General features: G+C 38.5%; 1 protein-coding gene across 1 annotated transcript in view; it reads right to left on the bottom strand.

Moving 5' to 3' along the window:
• The window catches only part of GOLPH3 (golgi phosphoprotein 3), a 49,186-nt gene that overhangs the window by 8,104 nt on the left and 20,555 nt on the right, over positions 1-20,527 (bottom strand). The window contains exons 2-3 of the mRNA XM_029941040.1: positions 7,799-7,930; positions 2,060-2,174 (exon numbers count right to left, since the gene is read on the bottom strand). Coding sequence (XP_029796900.1) covers positions 2,060-2,174; positions 7,799-7,930 — 247 coding nt within the window. The remainder of the gene's footprint in view (positions 1-2,059; positions 2,175-7,798; positions 7,931-20,527) is intronic.

Raw genomic sequence — 20,527 nt, 5'->3', positions numbered from 1 at the left:
GCTTCTGGGGCTTTGGGGTCACTTCTTTCCACAGCTCAGCCTAGCCCCGCCAGTACCGGGTAGCAGGAGATAATTTCGATGAAGATTCTGTTTCTCAAAATCTTAAGTGTATTTAAATACTTCAGAAAAAATTTTACAGACTTGTCATCTCTTCACTGTCTTCCATCGGGGGACAAACAGCGCAAGAGAACAGCCCAAGCTGATTCAATCAGCATTGATACCGCGTACTGACAAGTTACATTTACCTGGTTTATAATGTTTTACGAATGAAGATACAACCACCTTATATGCTGATTCATGCTCCCTGTACTCCAGACTTGCGTGCGCACGTGCATGACAGATATGTAAATCGTCATAGGATATTCAGTTGTCTACGACAGGTTAGAAAACCAAATCCCAACATGCCATTAGCATGTATGATTTAAGTTTATATAAAAACTACTGGTGGACAGAGGGGTCTGAAAACATCTCCATAGTGCTAAGTGGTACCAAAGTGGGTATCGGTAACGTGCCTTAAGGCAAGACCCAATCATGTTCCATAAAAGAACACTCTGACTTTACCTGCCAAAAAAATTAACTACAACTTTGAAAACCCTGTTTTCCCACCAGTGGAGAACTTAATTACAAATTCTAATCTGCACCACCAGAAGGGGTAAGGGGCCAGCCGCAGCAGCACGTGAGCATGACCCGAAGACCACTCAGGCCAGTGGTCTTCTGAATGACCATCAGGGCGCAGTGAGCAATTATTAGCACTTTCAGTTTTATCTGCTAATGCTGAACATCTGGAGTTAACGTTAATGCCCTCACTGAGTTGCTGTCAAATGGCCCTGTGTCATCCACAGGCATAACTGGAAGGCTAACCCAAAGAGGACTGATGACATGCTGGCCAATGGGACATACGGTATTGGTGCCTGCTAAGCAAGAATCTAGTTTTAATCAAACCCTGATCGAATGGGCAAAGTAATTCTTTTTTCATTTTTTTTTAAATGTTTATTTATTTTTGAGAGGGAGAGAGACAGAGCATGAGCTAGGGAGGGCAGAGAGAGAGAGGGAGACACAGAATTCAAAGCAGGCTCCAGGCTCTGAGCTGTCAGCACAGAGCTTGACATGGGAATCAAACTCACAAACCATGAGATCATGGCCTGAGCCGAAGTTGAACACCTAACCAACCGAGCCAAGCTGGCGCCTAGGAGATGAGACAAGTACACAAAACAACCTTGATGGGAACACAGTAGCCACGGTGCTGTCAACCAAGTGTTCTGGGTTCTCCTTCCTACAGCTGCACTTTCCAGTCCCCTTCAATTAGGGGAGGCCATGCGACGTGCTCCAGCCAATGAAACCTGCAACACTGTCCTTGCTGAACAGAAACCAGAGAGCCGAGTAACCGGCTACGCTGCTCTTCCCTTTCTAACAGGGACCGACGGTGCTCCCGGCAGTGGCGGCTCTATCTGCCCGGCTGCCAGGGGAGGATGAAGTGCCTGCGATCACTGAGCACATGAGTGAGAAGCCAACTGTCGTTCAAAGCCTCTGAGGTCTTGGAGCTGGTTGTTACCACAGCTTAACGGAGTCTGTCCAGCGTAAGGTAGCATGAGGTGATTCCGACAAATGGTGGAAGCTCTAAGAAAGAACATTATGTTTCACCGAACATCTGTCTGCTCAGTCTTGGTAAAGGGGGTTAAACTGTTAAAACCACTATCTTCCCCCACTTAATGACTAATAATTTTTAAATCTGCCTAAATAACTAAACAAGCTTTTGGCTATTTTGTGTAAGTTCCTCCCAAAAGGATTTTGAACTTTTACCAAAAAAAAAATTTTTTTTCTTTTTCTTTTTTTTTTTAAAGAGAGAGCATGGGAGCAGGAGAGAAGGGCAGAGAGAGAGGGAGAGAGAGAGACTCTCAAGCAAGCTCCATGCTCAGCTCGGTTGCAGGGCTCGATCTCACAACCCTGGGTTCACGACCTGAGCTGAAATGAAGCTCAACCGACTGAGCCACCCAGGTGCCCCTTTTTACAAAAATCTTTTCAACAGAACCCAGCTTTTAATTTATACACAAAAGCTTACCACTAAGTAATTCAATCCAGTTCTGAACCGTTTCTGGAGGCTGAGTCTCCTTAACATGCTTTAGAGCTTCATCAAGAAGGACATCCCCCGTCGGAGCATCTGACTTACAGATCACCTACAACGTAAGCGGTAAGAATGGGGTGATCACTAGTCCTTTTCTGACTTCATGTCTTCAAAGGAAAAATTTAAACAATTGTGCAAAAGCTTCTTAAAGTCCTTCACGCAGTGTCAATGTTCAGATTTTAAGTTAATTCTCTATTCAGAAGTCTAACATTTAACCCAACCAGATTAGCCACAATCATGAATGAAAATAAAGTAACTGTGCAAGAATTAGTAAAGACCAATGCTAGTTGATTAGCTGATACTAATTCTTTTTCATTGCTAAGTCTTGGGCTACTTAATCAAGAAACTCATTTTTTAAACATTTATCAGTTATAGAAATAAACTCAATTATATATAAAAATTCAGTATATGATAAACATGGCATTTTACAGCAGTGGAGAAATGAATTTTTCAATAGATATTATTGGAAAAAATAGCTAGCCAATTCAAAGTAGAACGTAAGTAAGACTTGGCTCCTCAAGAGCTTATACCACAAAAAAAAAGATAAAAAATTATATATGAAATAGAATTTAGCAGGTAAGAAAGGTTTTTGTCAAAATTGTGACAACTGGCAGAACCTTGAAAATACCAACAGGTGTGGTAATAAAATTGTTAGACACTACAAAACGTTTTAAAATTAAGATGGATATAGACTCACTCCATCTAAAATGGAAAAAGAGTGGGGAACAAGAAAATGTGATTTACCGCTTTAGCCAAGCATTAAATTTCTGCAGCCTTCAAGAGTTCTAGGCTAAGCAACAAATTTCTGGTTGAAATTCACTATTATCAAAACATCACAAAATCTATTATGTTGTATATGCAGCAGTCTTCCCTTAAACTTGTCCTCAACAATGTGTCCTTACCTTTCTGATCAATCTTCTGAAAATTTAAAAAATATATATATAATGATATCTCTGTTTGAGACAGCATGACCCAATAGAAATAGAGAACAACAAATGCAAGCCACAAATCTATTTTTTAAACTTTTGTGATTATATTTAAAAAGACACGGATGAAATCAATTTTAATATATTTGATTTAACCCACTATAGCCAAAATATTAACATTTAATAAAGATTTTTAAATTGAGATATTTTACATTCTTCTTTTCCATAGGAAGTCTTCAAAAATCCTGAGTGTTTTTATTCACAACATGCTCCTGCTGCACTAGCCACATTTCAAGTGTTTGGCTCATAGACACAGGTGTCTAGTGGCTACAGTGTTGGCGGATATACAACATTCTCCATCATCACAGAAAGTTCTATTGGACAGTGCTATTCTGGACCATGCTTTTAGTAAGGGGTCAGAGAGAAAAAGAGAAAAGAAAGAACGCTGGGAGAAAAAGCTCTATCTTTACACACTGTAGTCACGCCGCCACTTCTTCCGTCCCGCTGCTATCACCTCGTGCCCACCTCCCAAGACGAGTCTTCTATCAGGCCACAATAACCTGGGTACAGGTGGGCCTTTTTTCTTATGAAGTTCTGTCTCCTCAATCTCTCAGAGACGATTACTCTTCTCCATCACCTCTGTAATTATTCTACTCTACTTAATCTACTCATCTTTCACTCGTATTAAGTTTCCTACCTAGCTTCCCCAAACTATTCCTAGCCCTTTTCAATCCATTCTCCTCACTCATTTATTTTAACTTTTATTTATTTTCAATTTAAGTCCAAGTTAGTTAATAGTATAATAATGATTGAGAGTAGAAATATTGAATCGCTTAATTTATCACATATAACACCCAGTGCTGATCCCAACAAGGGCCCTCCTTAATGCTCATCACCCATTTAACCCATACCCCCTCAATGATCTTTCTATTAAGGCAAGTCTTATCATGGTATCTCTACAGTTTCTGCCTAAAATAAAACGCTTCATGCTTAGAGTAAGTTCTAAACCCCTTAACAAAATTCAGCAATGTGTAGACCACTAGTAAATATGCTCTGCCCATATCTTTAATTTCTATTTAGTGTATTTTTCCTTAGAGGGGAGCTTCATTCTTAAATATGAACAGATAACCAAGGATAACAAGATACTAAAACTCTCAGCATCGAAGAGATCAAAAGACGGAAAATAAGAACTTTGAAGAAACAAAAGAAATTTTCAAAAGAGCCATAATATCCTTAGAGATTTAAAGGAAGATATTACATCCATAAAAGAGGAAGTCATGATTAAAAGACAAAACAAAGAAAAAAAAGATTCCTGAAAATCAAAACCTTGAGAGCCCCAATAAAAACTCAACAAAGGGTTCAAAGGGACAGGAGCCACAGAGAAGGCCAATTATATCTCAATAAAGCTAGGAAATTAAAGTAGGACTAGTCAAGAGGTCCACATCAAACTTCTAGAGGTCTAGAAAATAGAGCACAGAAGATACAAGAAATGTAAGAAAACTTTCTAAAACCAAAAGTAAACACTTCTACAACAAATGAGCCCATGCATGATTTTCAGTATATGTGCTGCCTCAGTGAGCATAATGCATTTTAGAAGACCCACAGCAAGGGACAGCATACAATTTCAGAACACCAGGAATAAACAGAAGATCTGGAACCCGTCCAGACTGGAAAACAGGTATCACACAATGAATAAAAATCTGAAGGCACCAGACTTTAACAGCAACTCCGCATACTAGAGGACAATGGGGAAATGACTTCAAAATTCTGTGGGAAAATAAATGTAACATTCTATCCCCAAACTGTCACAAACGAGGTACAGAAATTTTCAGGCACGCGAAATGTCAAAACATTTCCTTTCCCCAGGATAGAAAAAAAATTTATATTAGATCCAGAAAACAGGGGGTTTAAAGCAGTAAAATATGACAGGAAGTTCCAGTAGCACCAATTCATAATCAGTCCAGACCAATGGACTTGAACATTTGAAAATTAATTTTTCTCTGAAGGAGCATCTAGAAAAAAGAGCCATACAGAAAAGATTTTTTTTAATGTTTGTTTATTTTTGAGAGAGACAGAGAGAGAGAGAGAAAGCGGTGTAGAGTCAGAGAGAGAGGGAGATACAGAATCTGAAGCAATCTCAGCACAGAGCCCAATGCAGGGCTCGAATTCACATTCGATATGATCATGACCTGAGCTAAAGTAGGACACTTACCTGACTGAGCCACCCAGGAGCCCCGAAAAGTTTTTAAAAAGAAAATTATTAAAACTTCAGGGGTAAAAAAAGGAAAGGAGAATATAGGATATAACTTAACTCTGCAGGGAATATTAACATAATTATAATACTATAATCGTTTGGTTTTGCTGAAAATTACAACGTAACTCTAATATGAAAACTGGGAGTAGAGATTAAGTAGTATGTAAAAGAGCCAAATATTCATCTTTTCTTTTCCCCCCCATACTTCTTAACAGAAAATAAACAGCATGTCAAAGTGATTTATCAAGAGATGGCAGGGGCACCTGACTGGCTCAGACAACATATGACTGCTGATTTCAGGGTTGTGAGTTTGAGCCCTATATTGAGTGTACAGATTACTTAAAAATAAAATCTTTAAAAAAAAAAGAGAGAGAGAGAGAGAGAGAGATGGCAGTATAAACTCATTTAGAAATATGGAGGTAAATGCCAAAAGGAATAACTAAGAGAACTATAGCAAGTTGAACAGTGGTCCCCAAGAAGTGTTTATGTTAGGACTCTTTATTCCTTAGTAAACTATAGATGAGATTAAATTAAATTAGATCTGGATACAGTCTAGATTATCCACGATTAATTAGATCTGGATTATCCAGGAAGAAAGCATCCTCATGAAAGACATACAGTGCAATGAAAGCATCCTTATAAAAGCCACGCAAAAGGAGAGACACAAAGAAGGCAGTGCAAAGACAGAGCAGAGATGCAGCCAAAAGCCAAAGAAAGCCTGGGGCTGCCAGAAGCTAGAAGAAACAGAATCTTCCTGAGAGCCTTCTAGGAGAGCACAGCATATGCTGGCCTCCAGAACTGAGAGTAAGAATCGGTTGTTCTAAGTCATCAACTGTGTTATAATCTGTTAAGGAGACCCTGCAAAACTAATACAAGGACGGACAATGACTGCTTCTCAGGAGTAGGACTAAGAAGTGGGGAAAAGTGACCAGAAGATTGTTATTTTTGTTAAAACTCTTTTACAATTTGATTTTATAACATTAATATGGATTATCTTAATAAAATCTGTCATTATTTTTAGGCCATTAATTAAATCATGTGCAGTATTTTTCCAAAAAACCTATCAACCACCTAGTTAACTGAAACAGAAAGCCCACGCAGGCAGGGAACGTTGTCTCTTGGCCTCCACTAGATTCCCAGGGTGGAGCACAGTGTACAGTAGACGTAAGCACTAACTAAATATTTGACAAATGAATAAATGAACAAAGAGCAAACAATTTGCTGATAACCAACACGAAGCTGGTTCTTATTCCCACAGAAAGAACTGGTATCAAAATATTTCCACTTTAGGTCAGGGCTTCATAACATTAATGCAAAATTGTTTATAATTACTATAATCAACAGCAAATTATGTGTATAGTTTATTGATAGCAATAATGGCAAACTTTTAAGGTTTTTTCCTTCTTAAATCTATGGTTTCCCAGTAAAACAGAATAAAATTTATATTCGCTTTATGATACAGTTCTCTAAAACAGTAATTTTAAAACCAATCTCATGCCAGCTCATTTAACTCTACTTTGCATAATTAAAAGTAGATTTAATTTTAAAATCCCATGAGAAATATGTTCTGCTATTCAATGTTTACTTTGCATATAACTTTCAAGAATATATAAATGGCTTTTTTTTCCTATAGGATTATAGCATATCAATCAAAAAATGTTCACTTCTGACCTAAAATTATGTAGACTTCTTGAAGATGCTGTATTAAGGAAAAACAGCTTTGGGGCGCCTGGGTGGCTAAGTCAGTTATGCGTCTGACTTTGGCCCAGGTCATCATCTCACAGTTCATGAGTTCGAGCCTCGTTTTGGGCTCTGTGCTGACAATGCACAGCCTGGAAGCCTGTTTGAATTCTGTGACTCCCTCTCTCTGCCCCTCCCCCACTGGCACGCGTGCGCGCGTGTGTGTGTGCGCGCGCGCGCGCGCTCTCTCTCTCGCTCTCTCTCAAAAATAAACGTTAAAAAAGGGGAAAAAACCAGTTCTGAAAACACCATACCCCCAAGAAACACAATGACAAACTAGAAGAGAAACTGTCTTGAGTATTTCAGACTGAGGAGGGAGTTAAAAACCCTAAAAACTAGCAAAAGTAACCATTTATACAGCCCTTCACAGCAACGAAGGTAGAGATCTAAAAAGTACCTATCCATATTCTGCTAAAAAGACCAACAACTTATGGATAGTTAATTTGCACTATAACACCTTTGAGTTTTAGAACAAAATTATGTCAGGTCTTTCCAAATTATAGCTTCTGGAAGTAGAATGAAGTCTGGAGATTCCTGGAGATGTGAGACGCAATGGCCAGGGAGCTGGACAGTGAATCACAGGAGTCGTCGTGTACAAGGAACCAAGAAACCAAAATTACAAAAAAGATATGGAAATAAAGTTAAAGTCTTAACTTTAAAAATCAACTTCTTCCTTAATTCTTTAAAGGTAGTAGTAAGAAATTTTCACTTTTAGTCAAACTCTTTAACAAGGATATCATTTGGCACTCCTCTTACCTTTCTTGTTAACAGACTTTTACGTCTCATTCCACAAGCCTCTAGTTGTAACCTTCCTCTCAGTGCTAATTCAATTAACATACAGCCACGTAATCCAGATGATATACAGTCATTCCAAAATGATGTGTAACCCTAGTTAAAAAAAAAAAAAAAAAAAGAAAGAAAATAGCTAATTTACTTTAAATTCAGATTCAAAAACAGAAATATTTTTAGACAAAGTTATTTCTGGTACCTTTTACCTTTCTCTTTTAATAATTATCATTTTAAATAAAATACTAAAAAATTACAATTGTTATGCATTACTCATCTAGAGTTTTCAGGTGTTTATTGTCTTTCCACCACTAATCCTTATATGCAGTTAAACAACTATGGAAGTCAGAGGCTTAAAAATACATCTTTCATTCTTCATTAAGTGTTTACTAGACTCTTTCAGATTCCAAGGACCAGCACTCAAATCTAGCCCAATGTGGCCTCAAAGAGAACTGAAACATCATTCATGCAATGCTTTTTAGTATAAAAACACAAAGGTAATTTTTTTAATGCTTACTTATTTTGAGAATGGGAGGGACAGAGAGAGGGAAAGAGAGAATCCCAAGCAGGCCCCCTGCTCAGCACACAGAGCCCGACATGGGGCTCAATCTCGTGACAGCAAGGAAGGATACTGAACTAAGTAAGTATCAAGAATCAGGTGCTTAACCAACTAAGCCACCAGGCACCCCCACAAAAGAAACTGTGAAGGAATAGATTAGGAAATGTATGTGCTGGCCCATGCCTAAAGCTCTGAGTAACAACCAGTAGGGCAATCAGATGCTCCGCCCCCACCCCAATAGAAACTTTAGGGCAACATCCAGGGTGGAAGAATCACCAGATAGAATGAGACTGACAGACATCTAGAGATCTGGGAATACTCCTACCAACCACATGATGTCTGGGCACTTTCTGAGGGAAAATAATTGGATTTTTCCAAAATATGAAGCCATGAACTCTGCCAATACTAATCAAAAGCTCCCAACTCTGGGGACACTTAGGTGGCTCAACAAGTTAAACATCGACTCTTAGATTTCAGCTCAGGTCATGATCTCACAGTTCGTGAGACTGAGCCCCAATTAGGGCTCCATGCTGTGTGCCTTATACTAGCTATTGAGCCTACCCCGTGGGAGAGAGAAGAGACATGTGGCAGAGGCCCCACGTGTCCACAGCTGTGTAGTGATGTCAGTCACCTGGAGCACTTCAAACCTGGTACAAGACTGGAGGACTGAATAACCACTTCCAGGCATGCCATCAGTCCACCTGCCTTCTCAGTTGAAAAGATTTTTTTACAAGGACAGGTCAATAACCACTGCTAAAGGATGCTGTCCTGAGACAAACCATTGCTCCCTGAATCAATTGCAAGAACTGCAGTCTCGGTGGGATGGTTATATATTCAAGACATGATGTGTTTGTGCCCCATAAAAATATACTCTATTAAGGAGGACAAGCCAGTCACAATAAAAGTAACAGTTGAAATAGGTGAGGAAGACCCAGCAATATAAAGCAGTTTATGATTTGGTTCAAAAGGCACAACTACCTACATTTGCAACCATGTTTTAAGAAGGTAAAGAACGGGGGCGCCTGGATGGCTCCCAGGGTCAAGCATCTGGCTTCGGCTCAGATCATGATCTCACAGTTCGTGGGTTCAAGCTCTGCGTCGGGCTCTGTGCTGACAGCTCAGAGCCTGGAGTCTGCTTCAGATTCTGTGTGTGTCTCTCTCTGACCCTCCCCTGCTCACACTGTTTCCATCTCTCAAAAATAAATCAGAAAATAAAGAAAAAAAGGTAAAGAAGCCCCAATTATGACTATGTATCCAGTGACACCACACAGCTCTTGCACTTACAAAAGTCAATAATCATTTCAGATCCCTAAATGGGTCTGAGATTCTACCACCAGCAATAGAGTATCTTCATGCCCTCGGTTAGTTCAAAGACAGGTAGTTAAAGTTCAGAGTCACACTAAGAGGGGACCACTGGCCAACCAGTTTACTGAAGCAGCAGCAGCAGCTGCACTAGGAATACCAGTAGCCACGGGACCCTGAGGACGCCCCCCATTCACTATAAAAGGAACAACTGGAGGTTAGAAGACCACAAGAAAACTACTTTGGGGCCCTACAAGTTATCAGTTCCAATATCCTAAAATACAAGGAAGGGAGAGGCAGAGATATTTCAAGCAGAGATAGGTTATAAGCTGCTCCCACAAAACCCAGAAAAACATGACTTCATTAAGTTCATGGGACCAAAACAGGAGGGAAAGGCATTAAGAGCCTAACTAATATGGTCGTACTGATGAGCTGGGATGCTAAAAAATCAACAACAGGCACATCTGAAGATTATACCATGTGTAGCTCACAAGGCCTCCAACAAACAGAACAGAACACAAGAGACAAGGAATCCAAGGGCTCTGGAAACTACTTGCCTTTCACCATCTACTTAGTAACAACAAATAATAGCCAAGTAAGTAGAAATTTTCCCAATGGGGTGCCAGCTAAATTAATTACAGAGTCGTACTTCAATTAATCTTCTGTTATTCAGAGTTCCCAGTATTACAGACTCACTGAGACAAATGACCAAACTTTTGGGCAGATCTTATGAGAAGGCTGTGGAACATAAGGTATAAATCACCTCATCATATAGTATGCCACTCCAAAGCAAGGCGACAAGCAGAAAGAATGAATAATGTAATAACAAACGAGGCAATGATCTCAGAGATGTGCTCTACAGACACAATTCCCTCGCTGGGCAGTTCCAAGGTCTAAGTTTAGGGGACAGAGACTATAGAAAGCCCAATGTTGCTACACATGGAAGCTACAACCTCCAACACAGCTTATTCTCAGTGATAAGATAATATCTGGATCTCTATTCGCCTGAGTCCCTTAGGTGGCTCAACTTGAGTGGACAGGAAAGAGTGGTTTTTGGGCCCCTAAAAATGCAACCACTGAGTTCTCACCATTTGCAGTATAAGCTCCAGAAGTACTTAAAGAGAAGCATTATGCTGTTTATCAACTCAATTAAAAATAGAACTACCCTACCACCCCGAAATTGCACTACTAGGTATTTATCCAAGGGACACAGGTGTGCTGTTTCAAAGCGGCACATGCACCCCAATGTTTACAGCAGCATTGCCAACAAGAGCCGAAGTATGGAAAGAGTCCAAATGTCCATCGATAAATGAATGGATAAAGAAGATATGATTTTATACACACACACACACACACACACACACACACACACACACACACACACACTGGAGTATTACTTGGCAATCAAAATGAGTGAAATCTTGAAATCTGCAACCACGTGGATGGAACTAGAGGGTATTATGCTAAGCAAAATTAGTCAGAGAAAGACAAATATCATGACTTCAATTGTATAAGGATTTTAAGATATAAAACAGATGAATAAAAAAGAAGGGAAGCAAAAATAATATAAAAACATGGAGGGGGACAAAACTTAAGAGATTCTTAAAGGTAGAGAACAAACAGAGGATTGCTGGAAGGGTTGTGGGAGGGGCGGTGGGCTAAATGGGTAAGGGGCATTAAGGAATCTACTCCTGAAATCATTGTTGCACTATATGCTAACTAACTTGGATATAAATTTTAAATGATTAAAAAAAAAATCAACTCAAGAGGGGTGCCTAGGTGGCTCAGTTGGTTAAGCCTCCTGCTCTTGATTTGGCTCAGGTCATGATCTCACAGTCTGCAGGATGGAGCCCCACGTCAGGCTATGTACTGACACCACAGAGCCTCTTGGGATTCTCTCCTCCACCCCCACTCCCCGTGCTCGTGTGCATGCTCTCTCTCAAAATAAACAAACATTAAAAAAAAAAAAAAAAGATTCAACCCAATAAAAAAGCTCCTGCACAACAAAGGGAACAACCCACAAAACGAAAAGAATGGGAGAAGATACAGGCAAATGACATATCTCATTAAAGGGTTAATATCCAAAATATATAAAGAACATCTACAACACGAAAAAAAAAAAACCCACATAATCCAATTAAAAATGGGCAGAAGACGTGAACAGATGTTTCCTCAAAGAAGACATAGAGATGGGCAACAGACACATAAAAGATGCTCATTATCACTCATCTTCAGAGAAATGCAAATCAAAATCACAATGAAAGATCACCTCACATCTATCAGAATTGTGAAAATCAAAACCACGGGAAACAAGTGTTGGCAAGGATGCAGAGAATAAAAAACGCTTGCACTTTTGGCGGGAATGTAAATCGGTGCAGCCACTGGAGAAAACAGTATGGAGATTCCCCAAAAAAGTAAAAATAGAAATATGCTACAATCCAGTAATCACACTACTACTGGGTATTTACTCGAAGAGCACAAAAACACCAATTCAAGGGGTTACACATGAACCTCTTTACCTATTTCACCCAACCCTGCCATCTACTTTCCCTCTGGTAACTATCAGTTTGGTCTCTGCAGTTAAGAGTCTAATTTTGCGTTTGTCTCTTCTTGTTTTTTTTCTTAAATTCCACATGAATGAAATCATATGGTATTTATCTTTCTTTGACTTTTTCACCTAGCATTATGCTTTCTCCATCTATCCACGTTGTTGCAGATGGCAAGATTTCACTCTTGATGGCTGAGGAATATCCCGTTGTACATATTTACCACGTCTTCCTCATCCAGCTACCAATGGACACTTGGACTGCTTCCATAATTTGTACATAATGCAATAAACAGGGGTTCATGTTTATCCCTTTGAATTAGTGTTTTTGTATATTACTGAGTAATATATAGAACTGTTGAATCGCTATGCTGTACACCTAAAATACAATACTGTGTGTAAACTATACTGGAATTTTAAAAGAATTTTAAGGCAAAAAATCTAAATTTAAAAAAAAAATGAACCCAGGGGTGCCTGGGTGGCTCAGTCAGATAAGCATCCAACTTCAGCTCAGGTCTTGATCTCACAATCCGTGGGTCCAAGCCCCACATCAGGCTCTGTGCTGACAGCTCAGAGCCTGGAGCCCCCTCGGGATTCTGTGCCTCCCTCTCTCTCTGTCCTTCCCCCATTCACCCTTGATCCCTGTCTCTCAAAAATAAACATAAAAAAAAAAATGAACCCAGAAAGCTAGCCACCCACAATGAAATATAATAAAAACATGTAAGAGGGATACAACCAGAATGTCATATAAATATAAGAGAGACACAACACAAAATGTTATACAATATTCCTGCATAGAATATGATATATGTAGATGTAACATGAAAATGAGATATAAAATATTATATATATAGTATGATCTCTAAGTTGAAATGTTATGAATATATGTACATAAGACATATTGTATTAATATATCAAAAAATCCTCTTTAAATGTTTGTATCCTTTAAAATTCATGTCTAAAATGTTCTTATGGACCTTTAGTCAGGAAACATGTACACAAATAATTTATGTACAAGTAACTTATGTATACATTGTTCATTACAGTAAAATAATGGAAGCAATCTAAAAGTTAACAGCCCTAGTTAAATAAATGTAGCATTTCCCAACTTTCCTTGACCTTGGAATGCTTTTATTTATAGTATACCTTTAACAATAGAATATTTTACAATTCTGTGAAAACCAGTTTTTAAAATTCCAGTGTAGACAGTTATTTCAAAACATGACTTCAAAATGTAATAAATACATTACCACATCATATATTAATATAGATATAGTATGGTCCCATTTTTTGAAGTGGATTTGAAGTAACAGCAGTAGTAACGTTTGGTAATTGAGGGGATCTTTATTTTCTTTACTTTTCTGTATCCATTAGAGAGGAAACCTGGAGGCAAGGAGATCAGTTAAGGAAAAGACTGAATTATTCAGACTTACAATTAAGATAGTGGCAGGAATGTGATAAAGCCAAGGACCACGAATTAAACAAGAATCGAGAGGTAGTACAGGACAGTCTTCAAGTGGCCAGACTGAAACCACAAACACCCAGCAATTCAAAATAACTACTAGTACTTAATATACATACAAGGTATATCAAATAGTTTTCATTATCTTAACAGCCAGGCTTCTGTTTCATGCACAAAGTATTTCACAAAATGAGATCACTAAAACACAACTGTAATCTTCTATATAATGTTAAATTCTGGTGTGACCAATGTCTTTGGAGATGGCTTTCTAAATGGACTTTCATCAGCAAAAGAAAATATCAGGTTACCAAAACATTTTGTGTTTACTACCAAACTCAAACCAAAAATTATACTAGCAAGGGCTCTCTTGGTTCACATCCCCTATTTTGAAACTCTGCCCTCATCTGCAGATTCTACAGAAAGAGCTTACTGTCTGTCACATCTATTTGGACCAGGATGGGCAAATCAAACTTTCCCTCCTGGGAATCTAAACTGGGGACACAGAGGTTGGGTCAGTTACATGGCTGGGCACGGGCACTAGATGAGCTCTAATGCTATGTGGGCTGCAACGCCATCAGCCATTTTGTTCAAACAGTCTGAGAATAAAGGTATAGAGCAAGGAAAACAGAAGAAAAAAATAAAACAGACAATATATGCAGAGCAGAAATAAGAGAACACATAATGTTGAGACAAACCAAAACATAGCAACACACACAGAATAGCATTCTTTTTTTTATTTTTGTTTTGGGTTTTTTTCCTTTTTTTAATTTTAGTTAACATACATGCAATATTGGTTTTAGAAGTAGAATTTAGTGATTCATCACCTGCATACGACACCGGTGCTCATCACAAGTGCCCTCTTTAACGTCCATCACCCATCTCCCACCCACCTCCCTCCATCAACCCAGTTTGTTCTCTATCATTAAGAGTCTCTTGTGGTTTGTTTCTCTCTTCTCTTCCCCCACCCTTTCCCTATGTTTATCTCTTTTCTTAAATTCCACATATGAGTGAAATCATGGTATTTGTCTTTCTCTCACTTATTTCACTTAGCATAATACACTCTAGTTCCATCCACATCATTGCAAATAGCAAGATGTCATTCTTTTCAATGGCTCAGTAATATTGCATTGTGTTTGTACGTACGTGTGTGTGTGTGTGTGTGTGTGTGTGTGTGTAGGTGTACACAAACAGAAACACACACATCTTCTTTATCCATTTATCAGTCAATGTGGGCTCTTCTCCATAGTTTGGCTCTTACTGATAACGCTGCTATAAACATTGGAGTGCTTGCACTCCTTCAAATCTGTATTTTTGTATCCTGTGGGTAAATACCTAATAATGTAACTGCTGGATTGCAGGGTAGTTCTGAGTTCCGTTTTTTGAGGACCCTCCATACTGTTCTCCAAAGTGGCTGCACCAGTTTGCACACAAAATAGCATCCTAACAACTGAACCACTTTGTGTACTGGGCTATACTCCTGAACACCTATATCTACTTAAGTTACTTTGAAGGGATTTTTGTTCACGTAAGTAATTTCTCCTAATGCTAAAAAGAATTTAATGAATTCTGACATTACATATCTGACAAAGGTCTCTAAATAAAGCAACTACAACTAAAAGATTTACACAGGCCAATAAACATTATGCATAACTAAAAAATTCAAATTTGCATGCACTTAACATTTAATTATTAGAAAACTAGTCTGATTAGAACTATAAGGGCAGCTGCTTACTACTAGTAAACAAAAGGCGGCCCAATTCACCAACATTATCATCTGTTAAGATAATTAGGACTTATTAACCAAATAAATGTCACTTACAATTTAAGTGCCACATTCCAATTAATCTCACCTAATTAGAAACAAATTAAATCCAATACCCCTTCCTTACAAAGGCAAAAGAACACATATATGCTAAAACAAACAAACAAACGAACAAAAACGGAGAGGGGGTGCCTGAGTGGCTCAATCGGCTAAGCTTCCAACTCTTGGTTTCAGATCTGGTCATGATCTCATGGTTTCATGAGTTTGAGCCCCACGTCAGGCTCTGCACTAGCAGCACAGAGTCTGCTTGGGATTCTCTCTCCCCCCTCCCCCCAGCCCGTCCCCCACTCGTGCTGTCTCTGTTTCTCTCAAAATAAAAACATTTTTAAAAAATTAAAAAACAACAACACAAAGATACACATTTAAAAAGTATTTATAAGAGGTGCCTGGGTGGCTCAGTCAGTTAAATGTCTGACTCTTCATTTCGGCTCAGATCTCCTGGTTTGTGAGACTGAGCCCCACATCAGTGTGGAGCCTGCTTGGGATTATCTCTCACCCTTTTTGCTCTCTCTGCCCCTTACCCTGCTCAAAATAAATTTTTTAAAAAATGTATTTATACAACAGGGGATTCTAGGTGGCTCGGTCAGCTGAGCATCCAACTCTTCATTTCAGCTCCAGTGATGATCCTAGGGTCACTGGATTGAGCCCCACACACTAAAGATTTTCTCTCCCTTGCCCCTCTCCCCTGCTCACACTCTCTAAAAAAAAGTATACAACAGACAAATCCAAATTGAGGGACATTCTACTAAGTAACTGGGAAGAACTAAAGGATAGCATATTTTAAGAATTAAAGGAACAAGGGGTGCCTGGGTGGCTCAGTTGGTTAAGCAGCCAACTTTGGCTCAGGGTCATGATTTCATGATTCATGTGTTGGAGCCCCACGCCAGGCTCTATGCTGACAGCTCAGTCTGGAGACTGCCTCAGATTCTGTGTCTCCCTCTTTCTGTCCCTCCCTTGCTCACACTTTTATCTCTCTCTCAAAAATAAATGTTTAAAAAAAATTTAAAGAATTAAAGGAATAACACAATGACTAATTAAGAAAGTCAATGGCTCATCAGATACAGAATCTCAAGAAAGAGATGAGAATTTGGCATTAAAATTAGTGACCTAAATGAAAAGTTCACTAGAAGAGCTCAATAGACTTAAAAGAAAATCAAAGAACTTGAATTTTAAGAACAGCAAGAAAAAAGAAGAAAATGAGGAATGTCAAATATACTTCAATTTAAAAAAAAGAGAGAGAGAAAATGAAGAAAGCCTAAGCGAATAAGGTCTTTAGGACCCTCAGAATAAAAGGAATCTCGAAGAGACAAAGTAGAAAAAATAATAGCTGAAAATTTCCCAAACCAGGTAGAAAATATTCATCTAAGATCTAGATGCTCAACAAACTGGATAAAAAAAAAAAGATCACCAAACCTAGACATCATAGTCAAACTATTTGGGGCAGGGGGAGTATCTTGAAGGCAGCAAGAAAAAAACTTATCACATATAAGGGAATAATACAAATTACCAGTTACCTTCTCACTGTAATCACTGGAGACTGGAGACCAGAAGGCACTGAGATAATATATTTGAAATGCCAAAAGAAACTATCAACCAAGAATCCATACTGTGAAGGGTGAGAGGACTCATTTTCAGATATACCAAACAAGAGCAGTGCTGTCTGGTTAACTATAGGTTAACTTTTGGAAATATGTACGAACCACTCCTCACCCGCCAAAATGGAGTCGGAAGCCCTTAGACACTTCACTTCCTGGTTCTTCCCCTCTCCTTTTCACGGGCTTATTTTCACAGGCTTTGCAATGAGCATGCTCCATAGATTAAAGGGAGGAGGGACTGAAAGTCTCTGCATCACCTCAGGGAATGTGCATTTGTTCCAATCAGACTACTTCTTGGCCTTACATGGGTAAGCCTCACATGGCAAGGTCCAGGTGAGGCTGTAACCTCCGTAGTGCTCATCCAGTGAGGTATCAGAAGAGGGACTTCACACTAGGAGGTAAACTGCCTGCTGCAACCGCCTGGAGTGTGCCTGTCCCATCAGACTCCGGCTCTTGGTTGATTAAACCCTGACTTCACTGTGCTCCCAATCTCCACATCCCTCCTTTGACTAGGTCAGTGGCTTATTTCTCACATATACTTAGCAAAATTATCCTTCAAAAACGAATTTGAGACAAAGATGTTCCTAGATCAACAAAGAATGAATTTGTTGCTAGTAGATCAACTTTACAAGAAATTAACTAAAGAAGTTCTGCTGCTAGAAGTATCATCAGACAGTATTTCAAATCCACATAAACAAAGGATAGATACAAAGGTACATTTTTAAAACTGTATTTTTGGAGCACCTGGGTGGCTCAGTCAGTTGGGTGTCAGACTCTTAATTTCACCTCAGGTCATGATCTCAGTCATGGGATCAAGCCTCATGTTGGACTCCACGTGCTTGGGATTCTCTCCTTCCTTCTCTCTCAAAATAAATACACACTTTAAAGAAGGGATGTTTTCTTTTTCTTTTTTTTTTTTTAATCTTTATTTATTTTTGAAAGAGAAACAGAGTGTGAGTAGGGGAGGGAGACACAAAATCAGAAGCAGCCTCCAGGCTCCAAGCCTCACATGGGGCTCAAACCTACAAAGTGTGAGATCATGACAGCTAAAGTCAGATGCTCAAATGACTGAGTCACCCAGGAGCCCCTCTTTTTCCTTTTAAAACCTTTAAAAGCAAAAGGTTGCATAAAAATTAAGTATGAAACACTGTTGTTGGGGTCAGAACATAAATCTGTAATATTTCTGACAATGCACAGAAGAAGGGGGAATAAATTAAGCTACAATGAAGCAAAACTTCTAGATTTTGCTGGAATTAAATATTTATTTGAAGAATGTGATAAAGACATATATTGTAATTTCTAAAGTAACTATTAAGAAAAGGACTCCAAAATAGAAAAGAAGGAAAAAAAAAAGGGAGGAAATTTAAATGGCTGAATTATAATTTTCTATGTAACACAAAAGAAGGAAGTACAGAAGGAACAGAGGTGCAAAAGGGACATCTGACAGGAAACAAAGAGCATCATGGCTGGCGTAAATCAAACTCTATCAATAATTACGTAATTGTCAATAGATTAAGTACTCCAATCAAAGATAAAAGCTTGCAAGACTGGATAAAAGACCTAACTAACTAACCATATGCTGCCTACAAAAGACAGTTTAAACTCAAAGACACAAATAGGTTTAAAAGAATAAAAAGAACATATAAACACTAAAGAAAACTGGAACAGATCTATTAAGACAAAGTGACTTCAGAATAAAGAAAATTAAGAGAGACAAATGGGGGGCATTTTCATATGATAAAGAAGTTAACTATCGGGAAGATATAACAATTATAAACAAACATATACAAACCTAACAGAAGCAAAATACATGACACAAAAACTGACCAGAGAAAGGAGAAACAATACAATAACAGTAGTTTAAGATTACACTGACAAAAATTGAAAGAACTAGACAAAAAAACAATAAAGATACAAAACTGAACAATACTATCAATCAAGCTGACTTAAATGGCATTTAGAAAACTCGCAAACGATAGTTTGAAACAACTGAAATCACACAAAGTATCTAATTTACTCTAGGGGAATTAAAGTAGAAATAGAATGAAATCTGGAAAATCTCTACTGAAAAAATTAATCTATGACTTCTAAATAATCCACTGGTCAAAGAAATCACCAAAGAAGTTTGAACTTAATGAAAACAAAAACACAAAATATCAAAATCTATGAAACACAGTGTTTAGAAACAAACTTTTATCTCTATCAAATACCTATATTGCAAAAGAAGCGTCTCAAATTAACAACCTAATCTCCCACCTTAAGAAACTTCTGGGGCGCCTGGGTGGCTCAGTCGGTTAAGCATCTGACTTCAGCTCAGGTCAGATCTCACGTTCGTGGGTCCGAACCCCGCGTCGGGCTCTGTGCTGACAGCTAGCTCAAGAGCCTGGAGCCTGCTTCCGGTTCTGTGTCTCCTTCTCTCTCTCCCCCCCCTCCCATGCTCTGTCTCTCTCTGTATCAAAAATAAATAAAACATTGAAAAAAAAAAAAGAAACTTCTTAGAAAAACCAAATCCAAAATCAAAGGGAAGGATATAAAAATTCATGCAGAAACCAATGAAATGCAAAGGGAAGGGGGGAATCCATGAAACCAAAAGTTATTTCTTTAAAAAAAAAAAAAATCAAGGTTAAAACAGGGGAATGGAATAGAGGAAGAAAGACAGACAGAGGGGGCACCTGGGTGGCTCAGTCGATTAAGCAACCGACTTTGGATCAGGTCATGATCTCATGGTTCGTGGGTTTGAGCCCTGCATTGGGCCCTGTGCTGATAGCTCAGAGCCTGGTGCCTGATTCAGATTCTGTGACTCCCTCTCTCTCTGCCCCTCTCCTACTCATGCTCTGTTTCTGTCTCAATAATAAATAAACACAGAGAGAGAGAAAGGGAGGGAGGGGGGAGGGAAGAGATATGCAAATTATCAAAGTCAAAAAAATAATAGCAGGGACATCACTTCCAATCCTACAGAAATTTAAAGGATCATAAGGCAATACCATAAACAACTTTATGCCAATAAATCATTTACTTTAGACAAAATGTTCAAATTCCTAGAAAAATACAAATTACCAAACCCAAATGAAAAAGAAATAAATCTCAGAATAAACCTATAACAAGTAGCAGAATTAGGTAACAAAAATATTTACACAAAGTGTCATTAAGATGTATGAGTAATCAGGCTGGACCAGATATTGAGAAAACTCTTAATCCAGGCCTGGCCACAAGAAAAATTCGTTTTATAGAATTTGAAGCAGGTCATTTAATATCCTCTCTGTGCCATCACTTTCTCACCTACACCATGAAAAAGACTTCAAGCATTCTACAATTATGATTCTAACCAATTAAGAATTCCCTAAGGGGGCATGTGACTTAGGGCAAAACCAGATAAACAATCCTGTTAATTTCCAAAAAAGTATTTGCAAGTTA

The sequence above is a fragment of the Suricata suricatta genome, chromosome 6 (assembly GCF_006229205.1).
Source record: "Suricata suricatta isolate VVHF042 chromosome 6, meerkat_22Aug2017_6uvM2_HiC, whole genome shotgun sequence".
Taxonomy (NCBI): Eukaryota; Metazoa; Chordata; class Mammalia; order Carnivora; family Herpestidae; genus Suricata; species Suricata suricatta.
Note: the sequence above shows the minus strand (reverse complement) of the source record. Positions and strands in the feature narration are given on the sequence as shown.